Genomic DNA, 14399 nt, shown 5'->3' with positions numbered 1-14399 from the left:
GTAACATTATATATTGGCATCCCTGCCTTTAGTTTGATTTTCTCCCTACTTTCTAGCCTATGTCTTAGATGCCACTAAAAAAAAAGGGATGGAAGAATCAGAATGTATGTGCTATTTTGTAAACAGAATCTTGGTGTGATTCCTTGTACACATACAAATAGGCTGGATTCTCTGTTAAAATTTTTATTATGTTATATAATTTCAACTACTGAATCCTCTCACTGGATACATACACTTATTTTCTTCCTTTTGATATGTATATTGAGGTCCTGAGAGATTGACTAACCCCCCCAATGTTACAAAGCTAATAAGCTTCACATATTAATAGCATGTAAACCCAAGTCTACTAATGCCATTCGTAGCCAGGATGCCAGATGAGGTGCAAGTGTATAGACATGCAGATTATGCTCTGCACAATGAATGGTCCCTGTTCCATTGGCCCAAGAACTCCTGGCGTCTCAGGCGCTGAACAATACATCCTGATGACTGAGCTTCATCTGCCCAGTAGAAACAGAGCTTTGTTTGATTATTATACACATATCTTTGGACTAGCCACTGCTCTGATACTACATATTCCTACTAACAAAGAGTCATGCCCAGATGCATATGTTTGACAATGTGTGTGTGTGTGTGTGTGTGTGTGCACGTATGACTCTCTATATAGAGAGACATTATTTCACAATATATTTTAAAGGTCAAACTGATACAAATACTGTAGTTCATTTATGATCATCACACTTTGAAAATCTTTGAAAAATGTTTGCAAGTAGTTTTACACATATTTGCAATATGGTATTAATGACAACACAGCTTCCCCACTGCATTGGGATTTGCAGAAGAAATTAAATATGTACTTGTTTGCTTGATAAAAATGCTGTCCTGGGTAAATGTGTCCTCTGCATGTTTAAGAGAGGGAAGTATGATTCATGTAGCCATAGCAGGCCACACACCCACATGATGTCAAGTATCTTTTATGGGTGGCACTGAAATAGAATCTTTAAAATGACCCACAAGACTGCCAAACTGCCATTTCCAGACAGAAATTCCCAAGTGCAAAGTGGTGCCCCTTTCACCATCCCACAGGGTTAATTTACGCAGTGAGGGGTATAGACTTGTCTGCCAACACTCCAGTTTTCATCACATAATTTAGCGTTTCTCTGCCTTGCTCTGATCTCTAAGGAATTCCTCCAAGTGCTCTGGCCTGACTTTCTCACAGTGGTGGTCTCCAGGTCCTGCAGAACAGAAGCTCAATCCACATCTTTAGACTGACTCTTTAAAGTCTTACCACAATGGACAGAAATCTTCTACAAACACAATCCTGAAGGGAAGCTAGCCCCTCTGAGAAGATTCACAAAGGAAGTTGCTCTTCCAACTGGGGGGGCGATTCGACCTGCATGATGCACTTAGGGTGGGGGTGGGGGTTGGATGCTGTCTCCTTAAGTCTGCTCCTGCTTACGTTGCTAAGGATGAGCTCTCCTTCCCTCAACATTTTTAGAGTGCTCCTGGCTTTTAAAAATGCATAATTGACCTTTTCTCAAACTGGAATTTAAAAAAAGGTTATCTATAAACAGTAGATCACAAACTGCAAAATTTGCAAGTTAATCAAATTCAAATTCAACGCATGAGTTTTAATTAGGTCCTATCAATGTAACTCAGCAGTTTGAAATGTTAACACATTACAGACGTTCTAGCTAGGGGAAAAATTACACACACACACACACACACACACACACACATCATACGTGCAATTGTTCATTCCATCAACCTAAAGGAGTAGGAGAATAATTATTTTCCTGCCAAAAGGAAATGAGAAACATCAGCTTTCTCTCCGTGTGAAGGGATGTCCAGCAGCAGAGTGAGGCTGCGGGCTTCCTGTAGTCCCAGGAGCAAACCCAGTGGTTCGGACTGCTGGTCTGGCTGCTCTGGGGTTGCAGCTCTGGTAAGAGCAGAGACTAGATCCAGAAGGATACCGACAATTCCCACCCCAGACTCACAGCCTTTTCTTTCAAGAGCTAAGCACTTTTGTGATTAATTTGTTCATTTCTGCCTATTACTCAAATGTGAAAATCACTGACACAAACCAACAATCACTCAAACAGCTCAGGACCTTTCGTCAACCTAAAACACCATGGACTTTAATGTGATTCTTTTTTCCAACATCAAATAAATAACGTTTGATGCCTGTGGGCCCCCCAAATGACAAGGGTTAGTATGTCATAGCAAGTGGCTAACATTAAGGCATAAAGTAAAATGATTTCTACAAATAATGACTAAAGGGTCTAATATCCAAAATGCCACTGTCTACTCACTTTAGTTTTAAGTCTGGTTGGCGTATACAAGCACTTAAGATGTGGGTCCTTTGGCTCTTACCAGTCTCAAGCTTTGAAGTCAATTAGAAAATTAAGGTACATTATTCCATTAATTCAAGTAAAATGTCATTATTTCTTGAATTATTCAGCCATTTCAGGTGAAATTATTTGACCAGCCTTCTACAAATGACCACCTGGAGCCACAATAATTATCCTCCTCGTCACCAGCTTAACAAGTACCAATGAGTCACATGGCAGGCTGTGTGGCAGTGGCTTATTGGACTATCATGGAGCTTTCTGAGTGACATTCTATCTGCGTGTGCTGCATATTCTTTATGCACTGAGATGAGGCACAGAAGTGAAGAGGTTAAGAAATGTGCCTCCCCATCAGACTCGACCAGAAAAGACTCCTAAAGGCCAACAAACAGTCCTTGAACTATCTACAGACTTTTCTTTGTGGTTGTTGGTTTTTGTATTTTTGTCACTGGTTTTGATGTTGTTGTTTTCTTTTGTTGCTTTGTTTTGCTCTCGGTTTTGTGCATGTTATTATCTCATCTCCATAGGTCTGTCTAAATAAGGTAGGCTGGATGAACAATCTGGAGGAGAAAACAATGGGACCAACAGTTCTGGGGATGCATGGGAAAGGGGGAGGTGGAGGAAAGGAAGTGGTGTTAACAAACCCAGGGAAAAGGGAACAACAAGTGATCCAAAATCAGTGTTGAGGAGGATTTAGGAGGCATGGTAGGGCATGATCAAGGGTAATATAACCAAGAGGAATTACTGAAACTCAAATGAAGGCTGAGAATGATAGTGGGACAAGACGAAAGTAAAAGGAAATAGAGAAAATAACTAGGAGGCAAAGGGCATTGATAGAGGGCTAAATAAAGGCATGCACATATGTAAATATAATTATGAGGATGGGGCTATACATTTATATGCATATATTTATAGGTTTAATATTAAGGTAGCAGAAGGACAATAGGCATCCACTCAAGTACTCCCTCAATTCAAGAACACTTTGTTCTATTAAACTGGCATTCCTTGATGCTCACCTTCCTGACATGATCACTGAAGACAAAGCAGGTACATTAGCAAATGTGAAGAAAGCTGATGGTACCCGGATACCAAAAGATATAGCATTTAGGGTCTTAATGACTTGAAGGTAAACAAGCAGTCATCTAACTCAAAAGCAAAAAAACCCACATTGAAGAAGCACACCAGTCTGTGTGATCACAAGGTGTCAAAGGGATCAAGTATCAGTATCAAAGAACCAAAAATCAAATCATTGTGAATGAGAGGTAGTACAGAGGGGACCCAAGACCCATCTGTAGGCAACTGGGCTTCCCTTTGCAGAAGGGTCTCGAGGAGGAGATGAGCCAGTCAGGGTACAAGGTAGCAACAATGAAACATATAGCTTTCCTCTAGTTCTTAAATGCTTCCTCCCCGCGATTATCATGATCCCAATTCTACCTTACAAATCTGGCTAGTCCAGAGATTCTATACTAGTATAGATAGGAATTGGAACACAGGGAATCCAGGACAGATGAACCCCTCAAGACCAGGTGAGAGTGGCAAATGCAGGAGGGTGAAGGGAGGGTGGGGTAGAAAGGGGGAACCGATTACAAGGATCAATATATAACCCCCTCCTTGGAGGATGGACAACAGAGAAGTGGGTGAAGGGAGACGTTGGACAGTATAAGACATGAAAAAATAATAATTTATAAATTATCAAGGGTGTATAAGGGAGGGCAGCAGGGAGGGAAGGGAAAAAATGAGGAGCTGATACCAAGGGCTTAAGGTGAGACCAAATGTTTTGAGAATGATGATGGCAACAAATGTACACATGTGCTCGACACAATGGATTTATGTGTAGATTGTGATAAGAGCTGTAAGAGCCCCAATGAAATGATTTAAAAAGAAACAAACAAACAAATATAAAGGATGTCTTGCTTCTGGAAAGAGCAACTGCCTCTACCAAAGCCAACTTTTGCCTCTTTCTTGATTTTGATCAAGTTAACACAATCCCCTGTTCAAAAGTTCAACCATCTCTTATCTCATCCACTCAGTGCACCCCCGCATTTCCAAGTACGCAGCTATATTTCTGTGTCTCTAGGTTGGCATCTTATAAATACAGACTGAAGTAGACTGACTCAATACTAATGCTGTCTGATGCAAGTTATTCACACAGCCCACATGTGGGACCTGAAAGCGAACCAGGAGGGTGCTGGATCAAAGGAATAGGCCTGTCTTAGTAGCTTGGACCATATTCATAATTCAGACTGAAAAGTCTTTCCAAAGTAACGAGACTGTAAAGAAATAACAGGTGATGTGAACAGGAGCCCTCTGACATTTGTTTCTGCCTATTGTCGTTGACATTGTGTCTAATATAGGTCAGCTGAATGAAATGGATATGGACAAGGATTGTGTTTCATTCTACAATGTTGAATTATGCTGTCAGTTTACAAGATGGTGATTAAAAAGCAAGATAAAGTTGTATTACATGCCTCAGATTTCAAAGGGGAAAAAGTAGTCAACGAATACTTAGGTATAGCTATACTGAGCTCCAGTCAATCAAATTGATTTTGAATTGATTAGTGTTTGGAGGAATTACTTAAACTCACTCTTTGTCCCTGATATCCAAATGTTGATTTAACTGAATTCTGAAGATGTATTGACTTGGTTAATTGACTAATTGATTACTTTGATTTTAGGACAACACAGCCTCAAAAGACTGTGCTTATTGAACATTCCAGGTTTCCATCTTTGAAGGGGGATAAGATACAGTCTGTAAGACATTTTTAAAAGAGGGACCCATGCCCCCATTTTTATAAATTTCTATTATGACCAGCGTGTGATTTGAGTATCTTTCCCAAAGATGATCATTATCAGAGCCATCTTTGATCGAGCACTCAGTACATGTCTGATTGAGCATTTGGTGACAGGACTGGATTCCAGAATACTATTGGGAGCACTTGTCTTAGAGAACAGCACTACAGAGCATGGCAATGCCCAGCAGAGCCCGCGCTCTTGGTGATATGCCTGATCCATGGCTTGAGCTAGCACATTGCTATGATCCGTCTCTATAGTTTTGTCCTATCCCATGACTTAGAAATCTCAGTCTAATGCTCAGTCTATAGATAAATATCAGGAAATTCTGTTTTCAGAAAACATAGATTGACATATGAAGCAATGGGTCTTGCCAGTAGAAGAAATAAACACTTATCCTCCATTTGCCATTGTGTTTTTTAAAGCTAGGGAATTGATATAGAAAAATGGTGACACTGCCAATGCAAAATTTGAGTGCTCCTGGGTCCCCAACTATTTAACTGTGTACTCATGGTCCTCAATCCCCAGAAAGACCCATCACACATAGTACGTTTGGTTGGGTGTAGCTGCTGGGTTTTTTTGGCATGGAGGAAGAAGGCAGCTGAATGGAATCAAAGAGCAGTGAAGATTGCTTCAACCATTTCTTTCTAATGTGGCAGGCTATGGACAACAAATAAACACTCAGAGGAGAAAAGAGATTTATGAATCATAAACCACTAGGTTCCCAAAATCTTGGATTATGAAGACTTGCATGAATTCTCCAGTCAGTTTGGTGAATGTGGCCCCTGTCACCAATCCAAGGCCTTGGGCGCCCATCTACTCACCCGTGCACTCTGCCCTGCAATGAGCTGGTCATCCTCCGTCTGGACACTTGTCCGACTGCGCACATCATAATCTTCTTGCTCAAAGTCAGAATCATCCTCTAGCTCTTCTGGTGTCTAGAGGAAGAAAGAGAAGAAGAAAATGGGCATATTTCCATTTGATACCTTTCGCTTTATCCACACATTTCTTTATTACAAAGGTTAGCCAACCCCAGAAAAATACATCTATGGTCTTAGTTATAGGCTCAGTCATTGGGATGGAGGTGGGGGGGGTAGGGTTCTGGTCAGAATACAATCAGAAAAACTGAAATGCTCTAAAGTCTATTTAAAAACATATCTATTATTTACTCCTATAAGTGTAACAAGATAAAGTTGAACTCCTGGTATAGCATGCCTTCCAATTTCAAGAAAAACTGTATCTGTGTATTACTTGTATTACACATGCAAAGTGGTGGGATTCAAATACTTTAACAACTGGCTTCTTGCCCTAATGATCATTTTTAAGTATAAAAAAATATACCAAAAGGTAGTTTATTATTTCAACAAGATATCAAAATATTGCTGTTGTGCTGATGAATGTTTAAAAGAGGAAGGAAGGTAAATTTGAGATTTCCATCTGGCCAACAGAGGGAACCCTGGTTATAAGTACCAGTTTAATACTGGTCCACTGAGCTCAGGACAAATTTAAGTACTGGTTCTGCTGGACTGAAAGCTGCCTGAGTCCCCCCACTGCGTATGTAAAGCAAGACAGAAAATAATCACTACCAGCAAAATCTATATCTATAATTTTAGTCCATCTTCTTTTCCCTGTCTCAATAGAGAAACTAATTGATCACCTTTAGGCAAGTGGCTACTCTTTACATCTATTTTGGTCTCTGAGTCATATGGTGTGCAGGTTCTAAGTAGAGATTCTAGAGAAAAGACAGCCCAATTCCAAATCCTGTGTGACTTTGGAAAAACTGTCTCATGTATCTTGGCTGTGCTTTTTTTCAGCTGTGAATTGGCATTGATACTACTAGTAAATAACAGATCATTAACAATGATTGTTGTTGTGAAGAATAAGCAATGTCATCTGTGTTGTGTCTAGCACATATTAGGCATCTTAAAATGTCCCCTATCATTATTTCTTAGTATTTTGAAATCAAATCATTCAACAAAAAAATTTATGAAGCTAAAAATTGCTACTTACCTGTTAAGAGTTAAATAACTCATACAAAATATCAATTAAGATCAAGATAACACAGTGAAATATGAATTATTCCCTATTTCTAGTTGAGCAAACCAAAGTCGAGATATTAACTGGCCCAAGATCTCTGAAGCAGTGATTAACAGAACCAGGATTTGACCTAAACACTCAAAGATTTTGAGTGCCTCATGCTGTGCTCCATTGCACGGCTTTTGTCTCTGTTTTCTGTTACTATTTGTCAACTTTTTTTAAAATTACAAATTAGGCAGAACTTGGTTACTGATGCCTTCAAAGTGTGTAGAATTAGATCAAGAATTTTTTTCAATCTATAAATTCAATGTAAGGAAAAACAGAAGTAGGAATCCATAAATCCAGGAATACAATACCTTGCATAGCCTAAAAAACAATAGTGATAGATAGGTATTGAGTGCTTACCTGTGCCTGTCACTATTATCTCTAAGTCCTTCACACACAATAATTCTTATAACATCCTTTACTATAGACACTCTTTGCTCCATTTTCCAGTTAATAAAAGTAATGCACAAGTGGTTACAACTTCAACAAAGTGTTCTCACTCAGGCCATTTGAATCCTGTCCCCAAACTATCATACTCTGCTGATTCTGCAAGGATGAACGTAAGTGGTGGGGAGGCTCACCTGCAAGGAGTGCATAGTTCTTCAGTATACGATTTCCAGATCAACCATTATTAACCTGAAAGGTCGCGATCATCCAAACTGCCTTTGACACAGAGTTTCCTGACACACACCGTCTCCCGCCTCCCAGGGCTTTCTCTCAAAAGGAAAGGATAGCCCACAAACAGGACCCTTGGTGCGAGTGTCCATTCCGACCCAAAAGGGGACATTGTTATTCTGATAGCTTCTTTGGCACCCTCAGTGTAATTAATCAGGTGTGGTTATTGATGAAGCCTTAAGATTCATCAGACAGGCATAAAATGGGGTCCGTAATGTCAATGTCACATTATGCCTAGTAATTTTCTAAGCTTTGGCACATCCCTCGTGTTTTTCCTTTTCTCTAGCTGTTAAGCATATTAATATTCACTCTGACTACTACAGATGTTCAATATTCTTTCATTGAAATATTAAAAGGTGGAGGGAAGAAAGTGGATTTGTTCCCATAGTTTATTAAGGAAAGCAGGGCTAGGTTAGGTTGGGTGAATATGGTTCAAACCAACTGGAAGCATAGTCATTGTGGTCGTGGACAATACTTTCTAACCATTCCTCTGTCTTCTGCTGAGGAATTCACTGAGGAACATTACAGCAAGTTGGTAAATTCTGCTGACAGATGTGATGACAAGATTACAAGCACTTTTCATCATTGATTCTTGAAAGAGAAAAAAGAAAGGAAAACTCCACTCAAGTGAATAGGATACAGATGATGACAGTGTCTACCGCACTGTGTCCAAACATGTCAATCAGCTGTGCATTTAGGAGACGAGTCCCTGGCAAACCCACCCTGGTAGCATTAGGCTAATAATGTTTCTGTTCACGTGACATGGCCCAGGAACTCAGGCATTAAAAAAATAATAAATAACTGAGAGTATTAAACCCTGGACGTGGATCCAGGGGCCTTAATATTTCCCTCTGATCTTGTCACTCAGAAGCAGTGTAACTTTCCGCAGTGAACTGTGGTTCATTCTTAAAATGAAGAAAACCGTTGCTCTTTGCCCTGATAGCCTCAAAGAACTTCTAGAACCAACTATATAGAACAATTCTTCATTAACTATAAACGTAAGCTCAAGTAATAATAAAAGTATGGTAATGACTACTCTTAATAATAACATACACCAAATGCAATCACAACAACAACAACCATATTTTATCATTCGCTGTGAGGCAGACACTCAATTAGAGGATTTAGCTACAAGATCTCATTGAACTATTATAACAGCTGAATGAAATGCATTTGATCCCATTCTAGAACTTCATAAACAGAATCTGAACAGGTAAGTGGCATTTCCAGGAGTCACCATGAGGGAGACATGGAGCTTGGCGATGACCTGTGGGTCTCAGAGCTTGTGTTTCCACCATCCTATGACACCAGTTGGCAAATGCAGGAACTTAAAATAGTTCTTTGTGCCTTAAACATGCAACAAACCCATCTAAGACATCCATATAAGTAGTTGTGTACATGTGCGGTTTAGTAACTACATGTATGTAAATGTATCTCCGACTTATGCTGTTATTTTTTGAGTTATGCCCTCTGAAAAGTATGCTATGTTTCTTGCTGGTCAAGAACCTCTATAAATTAAATGAGACAAGGGACAATATTGATGCTCTTCAGCTGGGCCTAGAGATATTTAGATTTGCATCAGTAGATAGTATGAAAATGTATTCAAGCACCATAATTCACTGACTAGGGGTTTGAAAGAGGTGGTCAAGTCTCATTTTATTCTTCACTAAGTGATGAAAAGAATTTTGAAAGTTCTGAACGTGAGTCCATAAATGTAAAATGGTACAAAACTATTTTACCTATAAATTATCTCCCCTTTAAGAGCTTGACTTAGTGCTGCTGTCACAGAAAGACAAAGGTGGGTGACTTTACCAAACTGGCATTTATACCTGAACGCTTAGGAGAATGGAAGTCTAAATTCAAGATGGCGGCAGTAGGGGAAGGCTATGTCTTTCTGTAGGCTCTCAGGCAAGATCCTTGCGCACTTTCAATATCTGTGGACCCAGCATTCCTTGGAGATTTACATGAGTCCTGGCACCAATTTTCCCGAGTCTAGACGGGTCTCAGCACAGAGAACCCTGGTCCAAAGGACTTGCACCCCGGATTCTTCCTTAGCAGTAGTTTGTCCCTCTGATCTCGGCTCACAGGTTTTGTCTGATTCATACATCAAATTATCCCCCTTCGTGAACGTGATGCCTCTAACAAGGCCTCATTAACATCAAACTCACAGCTCTCGCTGAGATTTTGACTCATTACTGCTCTGAGGGTAGAGTAGCACTGCTCTCTGCAGTTCTAATTTACAGCCTTTTCTTCATCTGTCTCCCAAAGAGCCGTCGGTGGGTTTGGACTTCTGATTTTGCAGTAATACGCCCAACATGCAACCCATTAAGCCACCGGGGCTCCCGCAATAACATCATAGAGGTTAGGATTCGCAAACACATCGCTAGTCACACCATACAAGGGACCGTGGCTTTTCCCAGTTGACAGATATTTTGGAGTGAAGCCGTTCAACCCATTACCGAGTCCATGAGACGAACTTGCTCCGATTCTAGCAGTTTCCGGTTCCTGGTGGTCCGAGTAATTTGAGCTAGGCTGCTAATCTAAAGGTTGGCATATCACACCCTACCATCACCCCACACAAGGAAGACCTGGCAATCTGTATCCATAAAGGTTACAGACAAGAAAACCCTACAAACTATTTCTAATTCACATCACATGGGTTCATAATGAGTCAGAATTGACTAAATGGCAATGAATTTAGTTTTAGTTTTATCATAGAGGTCCAGAAAGATGTGACCTGTGTAGCGTTGCATTGCCAATCAGTTCCAGAACAAAGGCAAACAATTGCTCGCTGATTCCTAAGCTAATGTGCAGTCTCTTCTACAGCCAACTCTGAAAAGAAGTACACTGAGGACAACTGAAGGGTGTAAAGTCATTTGACCTAGACATGTCAGTTAAAGGTAATAGGGCCATTGAAAAGAAATAATTGCATGTATATGAAAACATATTTGAGAACAGAGGGATAAGGGCATGAGCTGGCAATTGTCAAAGGAGAGTTTGAGAGAAATATGAGGAGGCTGATAAGCAATAGATTTTGAGGTATCCTAACATATATCAGAATCAAATTGAAGGTAACTAGCTAACTAACAACACGACCAATACAGAGCTGACTCCCAGCCAGGACCACTTGGCCACTGCCACCTCTTGCCTGGACTACTGTAGTGGCACCCAACTGACCTGCCTCTTTCTGCCCTTGCCTCATACGATCTGCTCCATAGGATCGCCACGTTGCCTTGTAGTTGATGCTAACTCATGATGACCGCGTGAGTGCAGTAGACTCCACCACAGCATTTTCAGGATGTGGCTTTGGGAAGCAGTTCCCAGGCCTGTCTTCTAAGGTACCTTTGAGGGAGTTCAATCTGCTGAGCTTTCATCCAATAGTCAAGCACACCACCCAGGGACTCCAAAGTCAGGATGATCCCTTTAAACTCTAAGTCACATTGTGTCCCTCCCCTGCTCAGAACCCATCGATTGCAAAGTGGCCTTCAGATCTAGATCTCTAGTTCTAGTGGATCTCTAGTCTAGATACAGCCTTGCCATTCTGTCTGGAACTTCTCTTTCCCCAGATACATTTACGGATTCCTCCTGACTTCTCTCTCCAGGTCCCTCTCACACAGCCACTGTTCATCACCTCCATGCCCATTCCTAGGCTCCCTCCCTTTTACACTGTCTGATCTTTGTTGCTTTCACAGCATCTCTAACTATCTACTGTATTCTGCCCACACCAGTAAGCTATATTCTGTGACAGTGGACACCTCTGCATTCAGGTGTTGCTTACCTACAACAATATGGGGCATCAACAAGCATTTGTTGAATAGTGATCTTGATTGTGTTATTAAAAATATTGTAAACCCTAGTAAAGTATTTCGAATCAATTTAATGAAGGAAACAATACTAAGGGGCCTTAGGGGACTAAGGTGTTTAATGACAATCTTTAATGTGTGAATAAATTTAGGCTCATAAATTGCATCTCAGTTCTTTCTAATACTTTGTTATTAACTACTGATAGACATTTCTTGTGATTCAACACTTTGTAATTTTTATAAAATGATTCATTATTTTATTAATGATTATATGAAGATAAGCTTCATCTCCATTGGATGAATAAGTAATTTTTGAGAATTAACTAGTCAGACTTATGCTATATGTTGGGAGCTATTATAACATGTCACCATTTTCTATAGCAGGAAACAGGCTTCAAGGAGGTGATCAGTATGCCAAACATCCATTCTTCTAAAAACTAGCCCATATATGCCCAAACTTTCTCAATTCACAGTTCTCTTCTCCAAAAAAATTCTCCCTGCCATTGAGTTGATTCTGACTCATAGTGACCCAAAGCACAGTGTAGAACTGTTCCTGTGGGTTTCTGAGACTATAAATATTTATAGTCGGAAACTGTATCTTTTCCCTGAGAAGAAGCTGGTGGTTTCAACTGTCGACCTTGCAGTTATCAGTCCCAGTGTATGACCACCAGGGATCCTCCACAGTACTCTTAGTGCCTCAGTAACGATTTTCATGTTCTCTGTCATGCATCTATGACAATTGAACAAACATAAAACTAAAAGTTATATCGTTCAAGTAGTTAGAGCTACCCAACTTAATATTTTTGCTACCTAATAATGTAGAGCTTGTTGAACATTGCATAACTTCTGAAGCATTCGAATCCAATTGGAGACCTGCTGATTCACGAGCTTTCTTTTTATCATAACCATCACCAAATAACCAGCCTCCCAAGTCATTTCTTCCAAAGAAATATAGGACGCTAATGCTGAAATTAAATTACCTTGGGCTAATCACTGACAGTGGCTGTGTGGTGTCTCTGTGTTTCCTTCATAGTTCTAAACGCTGTCACAGTTCCCTACGGTACTTTTGTGCAGCTTAGAAACCATGGCAATACCTGTATCCAAACCCATGTGCCAGGCCCTGTCCTTTCCCCTTTTCTTCCAAAATGCATGATACTTTTGTTTCCAGCTACAAACGTTTAGTGTATGGCTATCATCCTAGAGTTTTCAGGGTCACCCTGAGGGAACAAGAAAACAATTTGTTGAACACTGATCTCCTAAAACCAAGATATTTCTGCCTGGAACTTAATCCACTAATCTTAATTATCAACACTCAATGTTTAGCCCTTTGTGTCTTAAGTGTATGTTGATCGGACAGGTTTGCCCATTCATTCATTTGCTAACATATTTTCCAGAGCTATCAGAAGATTCCTTTAATGCTGACATAACACAGAATACAAACCTTAGTAAGAAGGCTGGATGAACAATTGGAGGAGAAAACAATGGGACCGGCAGTTCTGGGGGGACATGGGAGAGGGGGAGGAGGGGAGAAAGGCAGTGATGTTACCAAACCCAGGGAAGAGAGAAGAACAAGGGATCCAACTTGGTGGTGAGGAGGATGTAGGAGGCATGGTAGGGCATGATCAAAGGCAATGTGACCAAGGGGAATTACTGAAAACCAAATGAATACTGAGCATGATAGTGGGACAAGAGGAAAGTAAAAGGAAATAGAGGAGAGAGCTAGGAGGCAAAGGACATTTATAGAGGTATGAATAAGGGCGTGTACATATGTAAATATATTTATATATGAGGATGGGGAAAAAGATTTATGAGCGCATATTTATAGGTTTAGTATTAAGGTAACAGATGGACATTGGGCCTCCACTCAAGTGCTCCCTCATTGCAAGAATACTTGTTCTATTAAATTGGCATTCTATGATGCTCACCTTCCTGACAGAATTGCTGAAGACCAAGCAGGTGCATAAGCAAATGTGGTGAATAAAGCTGATGGTGCTCGGCTATCAAAAGATATCGTGTCTGGGGTCTTAAAGGATTGAAGGTAAACAAGGGCTATCTAGCTCAGAAGCAACAAAGCTCATATGGAAGAAGCACACCAACCTGTACAATCATGAGGTGTCAAAGGGATCAGCTATCAGGCATCATCAGAACAAAAAATCATATCATTGTGAATGAGGTGGGGAGTGTGGAGTGGAGACCCAAAGCCCATTTATAGGCCACGGGACATACTCTTACAGAAGGGTGTCAGGGAGGAGATGAACCAGTCAGGGTGCAGTGTAGCAAAGATGAAACATACAACTTTCCTGTAGTTCCTAAATGCTTCCTCTCCCCCCACTATCATGATCCGAATTCTACCTTACAAATCTGGCTAAACCAGAGGATGTACACTGGTACTGATAGGAACTTGAAACAGGGAATCCAGGGTGGATGATCCCTTGAGGACCAGTGGTGAGAGTAGCGATATTGGGAGGGTAGTTTAAAAAGGGAGAACTGATTACAAGGATCTTCATATAACCTCCTCCCTGGGGGACGGACAACAGAAAAATGGGTGAAGGGAGATAACAGATAGTGAAAGATATGACAACATAATAATTTATAAATTATCAAGGGTTCATCAGGGAGGAAAGAGCGGAGAAGGAGGGGAAAAATGAGGAACTGATGCTAAGGGCTTGGGTGGAGAGCAGATGTTTTGAGAATGATGAGGGCA

General features: G+C 40.5%; 1 protein-coding gene across 4 annotated transcripts in view; it reads right to left on the bottom strand.

Annotated features, from left to right (window-relative positions):
* The window catches only part of CTNNA2 (catenin alpha 2), a 1186106-nt gene that overhangs the window by 60294 nt on the left and 1111413 nt on the right, over positions 1-14399 (bottom strand). For all 4 annotated transcript variants that reach the window (XM_075562525.1, XM_075562526.1, XM_075562527.1 and 1 more), the window contains one exon: positions 5960-6073. In XM_075562525.1, the coding sequence (XP_075418640.1) occupies positions 5960-6073 (114 nt within the window). The remainder of the gene's footprint in view (positions 1-5959; positions 6074-14399) is intronic.

This window comes from Tenrec ecaudatus, chromosome 11, assembly GCF_050624435.1.
Source record: "Tenrec ecaudatus isolate mTenEca1 chromosome 11, mTenEca1.hap1, whole genome shotgun sequence".
In the NCBI taxonomy this organism is placed as follows: Eukaryota; Metazoa; Chordata; class Mammalia; order Afrosoricida; family Tenrecidae; genus Tenrec; species Tenrec ecaudatus.
Note: the sequence above shows the minus strand (reverse complement) of the source record. Positions and strands in the feature narration are given on the sequence as shown.